This window comes from Eublepharis macularius, chromosome 8 (assembly GCF_028583425.1).
Source record: "Eublepharis macularius isolate TG4126 chromosome 8, MPM_Emac_v1.0, whole genome shotgun sequence".
Classification (NCBI taxonomy): domain Eukaryota; kingdom Metazoa; phylum Chordata; class Lepidosauria; order Squamata; family Eublepharidae; genus Eublepharis; species Eublepharis macularius.
Genome location: NC_072797.1, coordinates 20,538,443 through 20,553,289, shown reverse-complemented (window position 1 = coordinate 20,553,289; position 14,847 = coordinate 20,538,443). Strand labels below are relative to the sequence as shown.

The 14,847-nt window shown below is 40.7% G+C and overlaps 1 protein-coding gene across 3 annotated transcripts in view; it reads left to right on the top strand.

Annotated features, from left to right (window-relative positions):
* Positions 1 to 14,847, top strand: part of LMAN1 (lectin, mannose binding 1) — a 29,851-nt gene that overhangs the window by 9,215 nt on the left and 5,789 nt on the right. For 2 of the 3 annotated variants that reach the window (XM_054986543.1, XM_054986542.1), the window contains exons 5-10: positions 804 to 903; positions 1,274 to 1,397; positions 1,921 to 1,979; positions 2,928 to 3,060; positions 4,201 to 4,394; positions 4,522 to 4,592. In XM_054986543.1, coding sequence (XP_054842518.1) covers positions 804 to 903; positions 1,274 to 1,397; positions 1,921 to 1,979; positions 2,928 to 3,060; positions 4,201 to 4,394; positions 4,522 to 4,592 — 681 coding nt within the window. The remainder of the gene's footprint in view (positions 1 to 803; positions 904 to 1,273; positions 1,398 to 1,920; positions 1,980 to 2,927; positions 3,061 to 4,200; positions 4,395 to 4,521; positions 4,593 to 14,847) is intronic. The other variant, XM_054986544.1, reaches the window with a different exon arrangement.

The following is a 14,847-nucleotide window of genomic DNA, read 5'->3' as shown; positions in this document are numbered from 1 at the left end:
AACTTTCAGATTTGTCTCACTTTTGGCAACCCTATGTGCCTCAGCTCATCTGTCATGAACCCTTAAGTGTCAGTCATGAAAGCTTGGAGTTTGAGGGTGAGGGGAAAGTAAGAGAGCAGGTTGTGGGAAAGTTTCAAGGGTCATAAGTGGTGTTGACCTGTCCTTTCAGGCCTTACCATTGTCTCAGTAACTCTAGCAGCTGCACGCTGAGGTGTGATGTACCAACTACAATGTCAGATGAGGGCTGAGGTAATCTGGGCTGAGGTCCTCACTTAGCCATTAAACTCACTGGGTGACCTTCAGCTGGTCGTTTCTCTCCCCCGCCCCCCTAATTTTACCTCATAGGATGATTGTGAGAATAAAATGTAGAAGAGAGAACTTGTTTTGCTGCCTTGAACTTCTTGGCAGAATAAAGTTGTAATGGATAGATGCCAGGGAAGATGGTGAGCCCTGTTTCAGGAAAGGTTGAGGATCAAACTTCCCACAGAGGAACTCCTGATACATTTGCACAGTTCCCTGGAATACATTTTGCAAACCACTAGTTCAGTGTAGCTTGTGCACTGAATCTCTTAGGCAGAGTTTGGAAACTCACTTTGGATCCTGGCTTTTTTCCTGTAGTGTATTTCTCTAATGAAATTCAGTTAAATCGCCCTGAGTATTTCTGCGTTTGAATAAATCACTTGTCCCTTTTTTGGTCAGTTTTCTTTTAAATCACTTCAGCTGTTCTTTCTGCTACTTAAAAAAAAAAAACTAAGCTTTTTCTTTGTTTTTTTCAAGTTGATGTTTGTTCTCTCTCTCTTCAGTGATGGTTCCACGCAAGCACTGGCATCATGTCAGAGAGACTTTCGTAACAAGCCTTACCCTGTCCGAGCAAAGATCATCTACTACCAAAAAATCTTGCATGTAAGCACTTTTCTGGGGCTCCTCTGTATTGTGTGTATTTAACATTAGAATCGCTCTGAACCTACAGACTTTCTGTTGACCTAAATTTTGACAATTGTGAAAGGAGAGATTAAGCTGAGTGAGATAAGATGTGTGCAGCTTCTAGGTAGGGCTACTTGCTTTTGTCCAATATGATTTCAATTTCTGGACTCAGGGTAGTAGTTTGTTAATGTAGCACATCCCCCCCCCCCCACACACACACATGGGAGGAAGACACTGCTTAAGATCTTGGGAAGCTGCCTCCAGTTGGAGTAGACAGCATGGGGCTCGGTGGACCAATAAACCTGATCCTGTATAAGGTGGCTTCATATGTTCATGCCTCTCTCTTTAGGTATTGATAAACAATGGCTTCACTCCAGACAGAGACGACTATGAATTTTGTGCCAAAGTTGAAAATATGGTGCTACCATCTCAGGGGTACTTTGGAATCTCTGCAGCAACTGGTGGTCTTGCAGGTGAGTTCTTGCTCTTTGAGTTGTACGTCTTATTTGCATTTGGGAGGGGGTGTTAATTTTTTTTTTTTGTTCTTTTGAACAAACCAAGGGGAGGGCAAATTAAAAATTTCTGCCAACTCGGTCATTAGCATCCATTTCTGGCATTAGTCGGTTCCATTCTTGGAACGCTACAGCAAGAAGGAATCAAGTAGACAGGATGAACAAGTTCAGGTTTCTCCTTAAAGGCCTTTCTTTTCTGTCGGGCAATAGTCTGTCTTTAAAAATACATGCATCTGTGGGAGCTGGTTGCGCGCACACACAAGCAGCGCTTTTGCATTTGCTGAATTCACAGTTGCAGTGGGGGAAGGACTGGTGTTCATCTGCTGTGTTGTTTGGCACTGTGCTTACCCTCTCAAGAAATGGCATCCTCTTCTGGTGGGCCAGATGATAGGAAGTTTGGCTTCTGTGCTGACAAGAATTCTGTTGTGCCAGGACACTTCACACTAATAACTTGATGTGTTTGGGGTTTTTTCCCCCCTTCCAGATGACCATGATGTCTTGTCTTTCCTGACTTTCCAGCTGACAGAGCCTGGTAAAGTAGCGGTAGGCATTCTTCAGCAATGAAATTTCTTATTTGTGTGTGTGAGATCCCAGTTTGTTGTCTTGGAAGCAAACTCAAGAAAGCCATTTCTACAGCGCACACACAGGGTATTCTTCAGTGTTTACAAGAAAAGAGATACGAATGTTTAATTTACAGCTAGAAGAAACTTTTTTAAGAGAGGCCAGAGCCTGGAGCAATCTTGAGTTTAATGGGCTTTTGTGTGTTTTCAGTTCCGGGTGTTATCAAAAGAGTAATACTCAGACTTTAGTTAAGGAGAGTATCTTTAACACTAAGCTTCATGTTCTAGTTAAAAGATCAGTAATTTATTTAAGATGAGGAAAGTTTGAGTCCAGTAGCACCTTAAAACAACTTGTTGGCCTTTAAGGTGCTACTGGATGTGAATTTTTTAATCTATTACCTATTTAAAAGAGTTACACTCTGCCTATTTGCATCTTACATTTTACATTTGGCCTTGCTGCTCCCCCACCCCACCACAAAAAAGTCTTGAGAATTTTGCAAAACAGTTGTTTAATCCCAGCAGCATAAAATGCATACAAAAGGTTCCACACATTTGATAATAAAATCACCTGCCCAGGGCATTCAGTTGGCTCAACTTGTTTGGTACAGAATATAATAATGTTGCCATTTTTAGGTGGTAGTTGTCCACATAATCAGCATGCTTGAATGGTGGTAGAAGTGGGTATCTTCTGTTCTTTTTGTGTTCTTTTTTTGAAGTTGTTACAAATCCACGCTTGTGCATTAACATGTGTGGACTGGCCCAGGAATAGCATTGTACTAGATTATTTCAGTATTTTTAAAGACAAAACAACTGTGTGAATGTTTCTAGAAATTTGATGCTGGGTCAAGGCTGTAGTCCTCATGCCAAAAATCCTGGGAGAAACATTTGATGCCCTCCTAACCAATTTATCTCTTAAAACTCGCCTTTATAGCCTGCCCCTGACACGGAAATCCCCGAGAAGGACAAAGAAAAATATCAAGAAGAGTTTGAGCATTTCCAGCAAGAGCTGGATAAAAAGAAGGAGGAGTTCCAGAAGGAGCACCCTGACGTGGAAGGGCAGATAGGTAGGTGGCAAAATGACCAAGTCGAAAAGGCACGTTGCAGCTTGTGAGTCTGCCTGTTCTGTGATGCACGCGAACTATGATATGATCTTAATTGAATGATGCATCTCTGGTGAGCTTTACTGTTAAGGGAATGAGCCCCAGAAGTCCTCTGGCTCATGCTATTCCTTCCTTCACAGATGGTTTGGATATTGAAGACGTGGTTCCCCAACTTACCATGGTTTGTTGTGATGTCTGAGTCAGAGGAAATGACTAATCGTAGCTTGCTTTCATGCCTATAGACAAACGTTAATATGTTGTTTGGAATGTGGTTTTTAGAGAGGAAACCAAATTTTGTTGCCTCTGAATTGGATGTCACAATAAAATGTAGTTTGTTGCGTAACAAATCTCTTGTATCTGAACCGAGGGAGGGAGGGAGTGTACAAGCTTGAGGACTTCCAGGGTTCATAAACCATGGTTTGTTGATATGTCTGAATACTGCTATACTGTTGATCCAAGGAACAGCCAGGGAATCTGTAAGTCTCCAGAGTGCTCCTGAAACCATGTAGAATTTAAAGAGGGATCCAGATACACCTCTTCATTCTGCAGTGCGACGTTAAGTCAGACACTTTCATTTCCAGTTGCCTGGGTCTGTGGTTGGTCATATCCTTGTGCTAGCCCTCTCCTGTGTTTAAAGTGCACTTCCATTCCTTGCCCAATCTGTTGCTTTATTGAATCCCTAAATATCAGTCTTACCCCTGATTTCAAAATATTCATATCAGTTTGATATCAGAGGCTTCTTTGAATATATTTATAAAGCTTTCTTACAGTTGCTGTCCAAAGAGGAGAAAATCTTGTACGTGGCATTGTAAAGAAGGAGGATCCAACAGGATAGGTGTGAAGGCTGAATTCCATTTTCAGAGTATCATTCGTAGTTCTTTAGATCCACTCTGGTATATGGGAACTCGCAGCTGTGCATATTTGATACTGTCTTTTTGATTCAGTGTCTAGTTACTTTGTAATGGCTTTTATATTTTATATTATATTTTGTAGTGTTCTGTCATAATTCTTTGAACATATGCTAGCAAAGCAAGATAGAAATATTTATAATATACATATTTTAAAATTCAAAACAATTCAGTTTTTTTCTTTCCATTTTGTTAGCAGACGATCTTTTTGAGTCAGTGAGTGACCGTGAACTGAGGCAAATCTTCGAGGGCCAAAACCGGATTCATCTTGAAATAAAGCAACTTAACAGGCAACTGGATATGATTCTGGATGAGCAGAGGAGATACGTCTCTATGGTGTCGGAGGAGATTTCAAAAAGAGGAACTGGTGTCCCTGGCCAGCAAGGGCAGGTAGCTTAAGGTTCCCTGCCGGCGAATGTGCCATAGATGCCACAATTCTGCATTTTGTTGTTCTTGTTACCATCAACGTGTTTCGCATAATTTCTTTCTCCTCTTCTCTCCCCTCCCCTGGTGCCAGGTTTCCCTACAAGGATTTGACACAGTTGTGAAAACTCAAGAGGAGGTACTGAGGCAAGTCGGTGAAATAAGGTAAGCAAAAGGAGAGTGTAATGGCTCAGTTCAGTTCTGGCAGAGGCGCCATCTTGTTTGCTGTAAATTTACAACTTGTTGAACTGAATGTTAGCTGTTAAGGAGGTCAGCTACCAGAGATTCATTTTGGGGGTTCTTTGTATTACCTGTCAGTGTGAGTTGTGTGTGGTTTAGGTGGCTTTAAAAGGGGATTTTGAACAAGTTGATGCAGTTTGAGTATCACTGGCCTTTAGCCATGATAACTGACGTGACCTCCGTGTCTAGAGGCAGAATGTCTCTTGATTGTCAGATGTCAGGGAGCAATCAGAAGGCGAGGGGCAGGGCTCATTTCGAGGGGGAATGTGCAGGAACGCAGTTCCGGCAGTTCCCCAAAGAGGTCACATGTCAGGTGGCCCTACCTACCTGACTCTCGGCCATTTTGGGCTCCTTTTCGGCCATTTTCAGCCCCTTTTTGCCATTTTGGACCCAATTTTGGCCCTGAATGGCCAGGATTCTGTCCAAAGCAGCCAGGATAGGTGATGTCAGGGGGTGTGGCATATGCAAATCAGTTATGCTAATGACATTTCCAGTGATGGCAAGGGGTGTGGCATATGCTAATGTGTTATGCTAATGAGTTCCTCCCGCTCTTTTTCTACGAAATGACCCCTGGCGAGGGGGTGTTGTCTGTTGAGCGAGATGGACCAGCTGTGTGATCTAGCACATCCCTTAAGTTCTTATGGAAGTATTTCAGCTGCCATTTGACTTGGCATATGGCATAAAACTACACACCTGCTGTGATAAGCGTTTGTCTTTTGTAGAGTCCTGTCGTAGCTGCATTGGTAGACCCTGTGGGCAATGAAGAACTTGGAACTGGAATAGTCAAGAGTAATGCAGAGTTAATAGAACCCCCCCCCCCCCCAAAACCCATTCACTGTCTTGAAGCCCTCAGATACCATGCAAGAAATTTTTGCAGGGAATCTTTGTGTAACAGTTCTAAAATTGGATGTCTCTCAATATTAATAGTTCAAGGATGGCTCCTTCAGGGTATATAAGTAGGTCAGCTTTTACGGAATGAAGATTAGAATTGTTGCCCTTGTTTTTCAGGGTCATCTTTCACTTTAATATTCTTGTCCAGTCTTTATACTTGGCAAGTAAATTAGATTTCCTTATTAACATCAGAAGCCTGCCCTTTTCGTGAATACTTATTACGAATGCTTTTGCATAACGTCTTAATATTTTCGGCTAGAGATTAAAGCATGTCTAGTAGTGGATAAAAAATAAAGTGATCATCCTTCTGCCGAGTTGGTCATCCCTGAAGGAAGACAACTTATTGTCTATGTAATTTTCGTGTCCAGACTTGCACATCTCCTAATCACTTGATTAGAAAAGACTTCTGGCTTATGTAGACAATAGAAGAAATCAGTCTTTGTCCCCACCCCACCCCCTTGCATTTGCAGTGTTATTATTTATTTGATGCAAGCACTTCTTAATCAGAGCTTTTGATCCCGAAAACTTTGCTTTGCCTTCCTGTATTTCCAAAATTCTCTCTTAATAATCGACTCATTTGCTTACCGCTTTAATTTGTTAAGACTTTATTTTTCTCTTCCCTGCATCTTTCACCGTTCTGGCTATAAACATTTCTCATCTTATCATTGGAACACGCCTGTGAAATAGATGAGGCTGAGAAAGTTTTCACCTAAACTTGTTGACTTTCGTAGCTCATCAGGGTCTGAACTTTGATTTCCCATATCCCAAACTCCAAGCTTGCTTCCTCTAAAAAGAGGTTCCATAATTGTTCAAGATGTAGTTCTGACTCTCCAAATGATTACAAAATTCCTCTTTATCTGTTACCCAAACTGAGATACTGGTAGATTGTATTCAAGTTGATTGTTTTATTATTATAGCCATCTTTCTTGCTGAGCCTTGAGGCAGAGTGTGTGTGTGTGTGTTCTGTTCTGTTCTGTCACTTCCCATTTATAAGCAATAAGCCTTGCAAACTGTAGGCTAAGGCTTCCTTTAATGAATCGATCCATCTCATGTTGGGACCTCCTCTTTTCCAGTGAGTCTTGTCTTCTGTTCAAAGCAGATGACAGTGTAAAACAATGCACTCAAACACTATGAGAAATCCAACAATACAATAGGACAGGTCCACAAAAATCAGAAACAATGCAAAAAAGTGTTAGACATGCCATCTCAAAATAATGCCCAAAAAAATGGAATGACAGAATTAGAAAGTAATACAGTAAGAGCAACATAATACATGGAGTTGTAATTCAGATTGTGGCCTCACAGGGAAGGGAGGGAGAGTTTAACTCTTCTATCCCTCTATGGTTTTGCTAATGAAACCATAAAACACAAAAACCCCTATGGTATCATAGCTCTTTAAAAAAAAAACCCCAAAGGGCTAACAATAGTATGGAGGCCTGGATTTGATTAATGAAGACAAGCAATAATAGATGGGTTAAACCCCCTTTTTCCTCGCTGAACAGGCCCCATTTAAAACAGGAAACCTGCAAGGGTGTAATTGAGCACTGAGAGACATGCGATCTTGATGCAGTTAGATCAGATGGAAATCTCTAAGACATTCATGCTACATGTTCGGTGCCTCTTAAATTTTATCAGCTGTTAAGTGAGAAAGCAATGCAAGCAAGTTTGTCATCTTAACATCTTCTTTAAAACATCAAAACTGTCCTCACTGACTATGGGAAATAACTTTCTGTGCATGGCAACTTTTTAGACAAGAGGAAATCTTTCTAGTGCATTTGGGTGTTTACAGTAAAAGAAGTGACTGTCTCCAATGAAATTAGGTAAAATTTGTAGTTGTGATGATTATACGGCTGAGTAGAGTGCTTTTCTAAAGATGCTAGAGGAAGAAGCTAAGCCAAGAGTTGCAGTTTCAAGTAAATGAAAATCTGGTTCGAGACACAAATTTTGATTATTCTGTTAACATTGAGAGGGGATTATCATTCATATAATGATATCTAGCGGTAGGCATTAATCCTCTTTGCAACTGGAAAGAAGCATCCCAATAGGGAAATGGATATAAACATATTGATTAAGAAACATGCTAGCTACCTTATCTGATCCGTTTAGATGTCTAATCACAATTTCAGCATCTGCACTTTTTATGGCTTTTAAATGTGTTTTCTATATGGGTAGGCATGCCAAGATAAGGCAATGTATTGCATTGATGCATGCAGCAAATGAATTTGTCCTATAAAAGGTAATCGTGACCCTCATCCTTAAATCTTCGCTTATCCCTAAAGCTTCTTCTTTATTTCTTACATGAGCGTTGTATAGTTCTGTTTGCCTTTTCTGAAATATAATTTCACTTCCTTTGGAATTATGATATTATCTAAAGCTGTGGGAGACTTGGATTTGAAACAGTCTCAGAAACCAAATTGGAAGTTTTCCAGTAATCCCTTTCTTTACACACTGGCAGTATTTTCTGCATTTACGCTGCAATGTGTTATACATTCAACGTGCATAATTTTTAAAACCAGTAATGGAGCCGGGAAAATCAAGAGCTGGATAAAATATATCCGTTCCAGTGGGAAAAATGAAGAAGGTAGATTTGCCTGACTGATTACACTTTGGCAAGCACTTAGAGCTGTGATTTTGCAAGTCATGTGTGTCATTAACATGTGGCATTTTACAGTGACCAGAAGACAATATGTTCCAGAGTATGAGGTAGTGATGTAAAGGCCTGGGGGCACTGATTTCTTTTTCTAGAGGAAAAAATTGGGAAATTTGGGGGAGCCCTGGAGGGAGGGGAGAAACTCTCTGTTATGATCTTCACTTTCTTTGGGGTAGATTTTTCTTTTAATCTTCCCCTTACACCCTCTGGGTAGTTTGCTGCCACCAGAAATGTATTATTCCAAAATATTTTGTTCAAATTTCCCCTTTGGTAACGGGTTTAAGCATCAGGCTCCTTCGTGGTTCTATGTGGCCCTGAGGATATGAATGGGATATAGCAATGACAGCTACACTGGGATATAATAAAACAAAATAAATGTTTATTTTTCAAGAAGCGTATTGGTTTCATAAAAGTAGTTCTTAGTTCTTAAAGTTACTTCATTTACTCTCATTCCCACAGCTGGCCTCTCTTTCCCTGACTTGAGTGTCCTTTCACAAACATGCTCAGTTCAGGTTCCACACAGGTTATATTTCTCTCATAAACACTCCAGCATATTCAGGCAGCACACAGCTAGCCTGCTTTCTTCTCTCTCTCAATCCTTTCTCTCTCAGGCGCACACACAGTTTGTCTGCTTCAAATAGAGTGAATATATAGTCTCACAGACACACTCAGTTCAGGCTTCCACTCGGGTTGCCTTTCCCTCACAAATACATGGACACACTCAGGCTGCACACAGCTCGCCTCTCTTGCCTTAACTGAACTCTTTTTCTCTCCCTCAGTAACTGAAAACTGCCTTCACTCCGCCCACTGTGTCATCAACCAATCATATCACTCACTCATCTCTCTCACCCCCCACTCTACACCTATCTCACCAAACATTTAAAGACACATGCACCCATTTACTTGGAATCATTACAAATCTCCCCCCCCCTTCTCCTTAAGCGGAACACATCTCTTTTCCAGAAGAGTGGTGTGCAGCTTTCTCCGGCTTAGGGAATGTTTTATTGTCTCTGCAGTTCCAGTTAAGTCCACTTCTCACTCTTCTGTGGTTTTTGGTTTAAAGTCTTGGGTTTCTTTAACTTGCGTTCCTCCTCTGCTGGGGTGTCATCTTCCTCTCTGGGATGCTCCACTGCTGGGCTGAGGTCATCTCGGCTTTGGCCTTCTCTACTAGGTTGTTGTTTGCTTCTTCTGGTTGTTTCTCTATCAATATTCTGTTCTTTCCTAAACAGTCTATTTCTTTCTTGCGAACAGGGTTTGAGCTCAGTTCTTTACATGCTGTCTTCATGTTTGATGCACTGGGTGACTCATTTAAAAGGCTAGCATCCTTCAAGAAGTTTCCTAACTCTTTATACTGTTTTTTGCACATGCTGAGCTTTTCTAGTACTTTCCATTTGTCTTCAATCAGTTCAGCAACTTTACTATCAAGTTGCTTCTCTCCTCCAACAAAGTCTGTTTCTAATTGACTGATAGCTTCTGTACATTAGTAGAAAGGCAATTAAAAAGGCAACAACGGCAAAATAAATCACCACTTCTAAATGCTGCATTTTTTTGTTGCTGTTTTCTAGGGCTTTCTGCAGCCTTTGGTTTTCTATATCCAAACCTCGGTAACTGACTTCTAAATGTTTAGCCTTCTTAAAAGAGGTTTTCATAAGCTCTAGACTTTTCTGAAGCTGTTGTTTCTCACTTTCCAGTTCTTTATTTTCTAATTGTAACTGAGCCATCTTGAGGTTCATACTCTTCAAAGATTCAACTGTTCTGAGTTCTAAATTCTCTTCATCAATTTGTGTATTCTGTTTCTCTAAGGACTCTAGTTGAAATCTGAGGTTTCTCCGGCTAGTTAGAGCCTTTTTTGGCATTCTGTTTTCTATATCCAGCTAAGAGTTTTCTTGCTGTGATGTATCTATTTTTTCACAAATTAGCTTCAGGTTAGTAACCCTTTTCTGTAACAACTCATTTTCCCATGCAAAAATGTTTGTTTCTGCATTCTTCTCATTCTGCCTGGCCTCCTCTCTTATGTCCTTTAACTCAGGATCCTTCATAATTTCTCTTTTAAACTCCTCAGGGTTTTTATTTATGCCTCCTCCTTTTTCTTGGGACATTTCAGCAGTAATACTAACAGGAGTTTGTCTCTTTCTCTTTCCCTCCTGCAATGTGTCAATTGTGTCTGTTGCTAGGATACCTAGGGGCTTGTCTTCTGCTCCCCTGGCTTCAACTTGTAGCAAATCATTGGAGTCAGTGCATATTTGAATTCTTGCTTTTGCTCCCATTACATCTCTTCCTAATACTACCGGTATTTTCTGTTCTTTAATAACTGCTACAAGAAAATCTTCTTCTTTTCCTCTCCATTTAATTTTTAGTTGTGCTAGTGGCACTCTTTTAGAATTTCCCCACACACCTTGCAAGGATATTTGTTTATCTGGAATCAGGTTTTTCTTATCAACAAAATCCTCCCTGACCAGTGTTACTGAGGCTCCTGTGTCTAGAATGGCTAAAGTAGCTCTCCCATTTATTTGTACCACCTCTCTCAGTTCAGTACCCTGAGCAACCTTATCTGTCTTTACCCCACACAAGTAGACTGTTTCTTCAGTGTTTATGGGTAAGGCAGTGTTCTTACTGGGAGTTTCATTTGTGTTTGTTGAGCCTTTGGAGTTTCTATCATCTTCATCACTCTGATCATCTGAGTCAGTTCTAGTGACCCTCCTTACATGCTCAAGCATTGTTTGCTTGGGTTGGTTCTTTCGACATTTGTAAGCTAAATGCCCTTTCAGACCACATACATAACATCTTCTATCATTCCAGTATCCATCTTGGTTTCTTTCTATATTTTTATCTTGACTTTTTATAATCTCAGCTCTCTCATATGTTCCTTTCCTTTCTCCCTCTTGTCCTTTACTTGATTTAAACTCTGGTTTATAAGAATAGTCTTTCTTTTCACAGCAATCCCATCCTCCTCTATTAAGTGTTAAGTGTCTGCCCACTCTGATGCTTGGTTGACATTCTCTGGAAGTTTGTCTTTAACCAGAAGTCTGATCTCTGAAGGAAGTTGAAATAAAAACTGATCCAAAATCATTAGATCCCTTATTCCCTCTTTAGAGTTAGCTTTGGCAGACGAAATCCACTTATCAAAATAGTCTGTCAGTTTGGCACTAAAAGTCTTAAATGACTTCTCTTTCTGAGGCACTAGGCTTCTGAACTTTTTTCTGAAGTAATCAGGACCTAGCCTAAATCTGTCATATACTGCCTCTTTGTATTCAGCATAAACAACAGGTTTATCTGAGGGAAATGTGTTGTAGATCTCAGCCAATTCCCCTCTAATTAAGCTGGGTAAATACTTCATATATTGTGTCTCTGGTATTTCCCAGTTCTGAGCAGATCGTTCAAAAGTGGACAGGAAAATTTGTGGGTCTTCTCCTGACACATACACCATAAAATCTTTTGGGGTAACTCGAGGTAAATCAGCTCTGGGTTCAGAGTATCCCTCCTTTTTGTCCCCATTCTTAAATCTCTCTCTTTCTAATTGTAATCTTTCAGCTTCCAAACTGGTGTGTCTTTCCATCTCTTGAACTCTAAGTTCCATTTCAGCTTTCCACTTTTCCCTCTCAAATTGTTTTTGTTCTATTTCAGCTTCCCTTTCCCTTTGTTTTTGTTCCATTTCAGCTTTCAGCTTTTCCCTCAGAAATTCTAAATATTCTGGATTAGGGTTGTACATTCTCTCAGGGTTTCCTCTGCAGTTCTACTTGGCTCCACACTGCTCTGTATCAGTATAACTTTCAGTTCTTCTACACTTTTCCCCTCATGAGGTAAATTTAACTCTATGCACTTCTGAATGAGAGCCTTCTTTTTCATCCCCATAAACTCTGCCATTTCTCTTTTACTTTTAGTTCCTTCTAAAGTTGTACTAAACTTCACCAGATCATGTTCTCTCTTATACATCCTACTAGTTCTTCTGTGTCTTTCCTTTATAACAGTTCTATATTTCTCATAGGATTTAACTGAACACTCTGTCTCCTTGGCTATCTGTCCCTTCAGAATGCCTTTCTCTCAATGTTCCTTCCTCTCAGGCTATTATATCCCCCTTAAAATATTTTCTTCTCCTCAGGACATCACTTGTTATGACATCACTTGTTATGATCTTCACTTTCTTTGGGGTAGATTTTTCTTTTAATCTTCCCCTTACACCCTCTGGGTAGTTTGCTGCCACCAGGAATGTATTATTCCAAAATATTTTATTCAAATTTCCCCTTTGGTAACGTGTTTAAGCGTCAGGCTCCTTCGTGGTTCTATGTGGCCTGAGGATATGAATGGGATATAGCAATGACAGCTACACTGGGATATAATAAAACAAAATAAATGTTTATTTTTCAAGAAGCGTATTGGTTTCATAAAAGTAGTTCTTAGTTCTTAAAGTTACTTCATTTACTCTCATTCCCACAGCTGGCCTCTCTTTCCCTGACTGAGTGTCCTTTCACAAACATGCTCAGTTTAGGTTCCACACAGGTTATATTTCTCTCATAAACACTCCAACATATTCAGGCAGCACACAGCTAGCCTGCTTTCTTCTCTCTCTCAGTCCTCAGTCATTACACTCTCCTTTGAAATATTTTTTCCTTTGAAATGATTTTTTAAGAGAAGGTTTAACTGCCCGTGGTGCAGAGTGGTAAGCTGCAGTACTGCAGCCCAAGCTCTGCTCACAAACTGAGTTCGGTCCTGGTGGAAGTCAGGTTCAGGTAGCCGGCTCAAGGTTGATTCAGCCTTCCACCCAAGGTCGGTAAAATGAGTACCCAGTTTCCTGGGGGTAAAGTGTAGATGACTGGGGAAGGCAAACGTTGTGATGTGACGTCCCCCTGTGGATCAGTAATGACTTGGTGCTTGTACTGGGGACTACCTTTACCTTTTTAACTCTTCTAAGTAGCACTACAGTTCTACAAATCTGTAGTGCTAGATGATGCTGATAATGTCAATTCCTATGTATACTGTAGACATACACATTTTCAGATATGTTTATTTAAATGTGAATAATTTTGGCGATATGCTATAATGCGATTTGATCATAAATCATTAGAGTTTAGTGTTATAAAACTTAACTTGATAGCCAAATGTACTGGTAGTCCTATTGAGAATGTGTTTCTGGCCGAATATACAAAATTTATTTTCTTGCTTCGTTGTCTAAAGAGCAGGAAAAAAATGTAAGATACGTGTGCTTAGTTAGGATAGGGTATATTAGTTTGCAGCCATCTCTCAGGTATTAGGTATATTTTATTTGGAGAAACTTAAGATGTGTCTACTTTTAAATTCCATATATATAAAAATAGTACCGTTTTATATGCTATCTTGTTATAAATGATGCAGTATTATGTTAGGGCATAAAAATTAGTTTAGATTTGATAGCAAAGAGCCCCATGGCTCAGAGTGGTAAGCTGCAGTACTTCAGCCCAAGCTCTGCTCACGACGTGAGTTCGATCCTGGCGGAAGCCGGATTCAAGTAGCCGGCTCAAGGTTGACTCAGCCTTCCATCCTCCCGGGGTTCCTGGGGGTAAAGTGTAGATGACTGGGAAAGCAATGGCAATCCACCCTGCAACAAATAGTCTGCCAAGAAAATGTTGTGATATGATGTCCCCCCCATGGGTCAGTAATGACTCGGTGCATGCACAGGGGATTACCTTTTACCTTGATAGCAAAGTACATAACACACTTTGTAAACCGCTCTGAGCAGGCATTAAGTTGTCCTGGTATATAAATCAAATATTATTATTGAATGAATGAAATCCTGCCCTTGAGTCATAGTTGACTTATGGCAACTCCTGGCAAGGGTTTTCATGGCAAGAGACTAACACAGGTGGTTTGCCATTGCCTACCTTGCAACCCTGGTCTTCACTGGAAGTCTCCCATCCAATTGCTAACCAAGGCTGCCCCTGCTTAGCTTCTGAGATCAGGCTCTCCTGGGCTATCTATAGCGTTTTTTTTCAGTTTTCCTCAGAATGTCTATCCCCCTCACCCATGGTTTCAAAATTTCTAGAAATTTTAGGTCTGGGTCTGGTCATGATCCTTAACAAAGCCCTGACTTGCCTGACTGGAAGAAAAGTGAGATATAAATGTAATGATGAGGACAAGCCCTCAAGCAGCTTACAATTTAAAACTGGAGCATATGTTTTGGTGCCCCTAAGTAGCTGCAGGTTGGTGGAACTGCACTCTCCTCTAATGCCTGTCCCGGTGTGTCTAGATAGGGGCAAGATGCCTTGTTCAATCACAGCCAGCACAATGGATCTACGCAAGGAACTTGTCGCTGCTTTTCTGCCCCATGCAAACTGAAGCTTTAACCAGGGTGTGGGGGTGTTATTTTGAGTCATGTCAACTGGTTCCCATAAGCAACATAGCCCAGGCAAAGGGCTTTGTTGGCCCTCTTTCCCCAGTCTTTGGCAGGATACCCTCCCCCCTTATACTTCTCTGCTGTTCTCTCCCATTTGCTGCATTGCAGGTTACCTAAAGAGAGAATTTTGGGAGAGCATCAATTGCTATTGTGCTAGGAGAGGGAGAGAAGAGACCTCTTGTTCTGGTGCTCTGCTTCTCCCCTCTTTCTCTGATCCAGTTGGATCCTGCTACTTAAAGTGAGTGTTTTTGAGGAATGGTTTACTCTTGGAA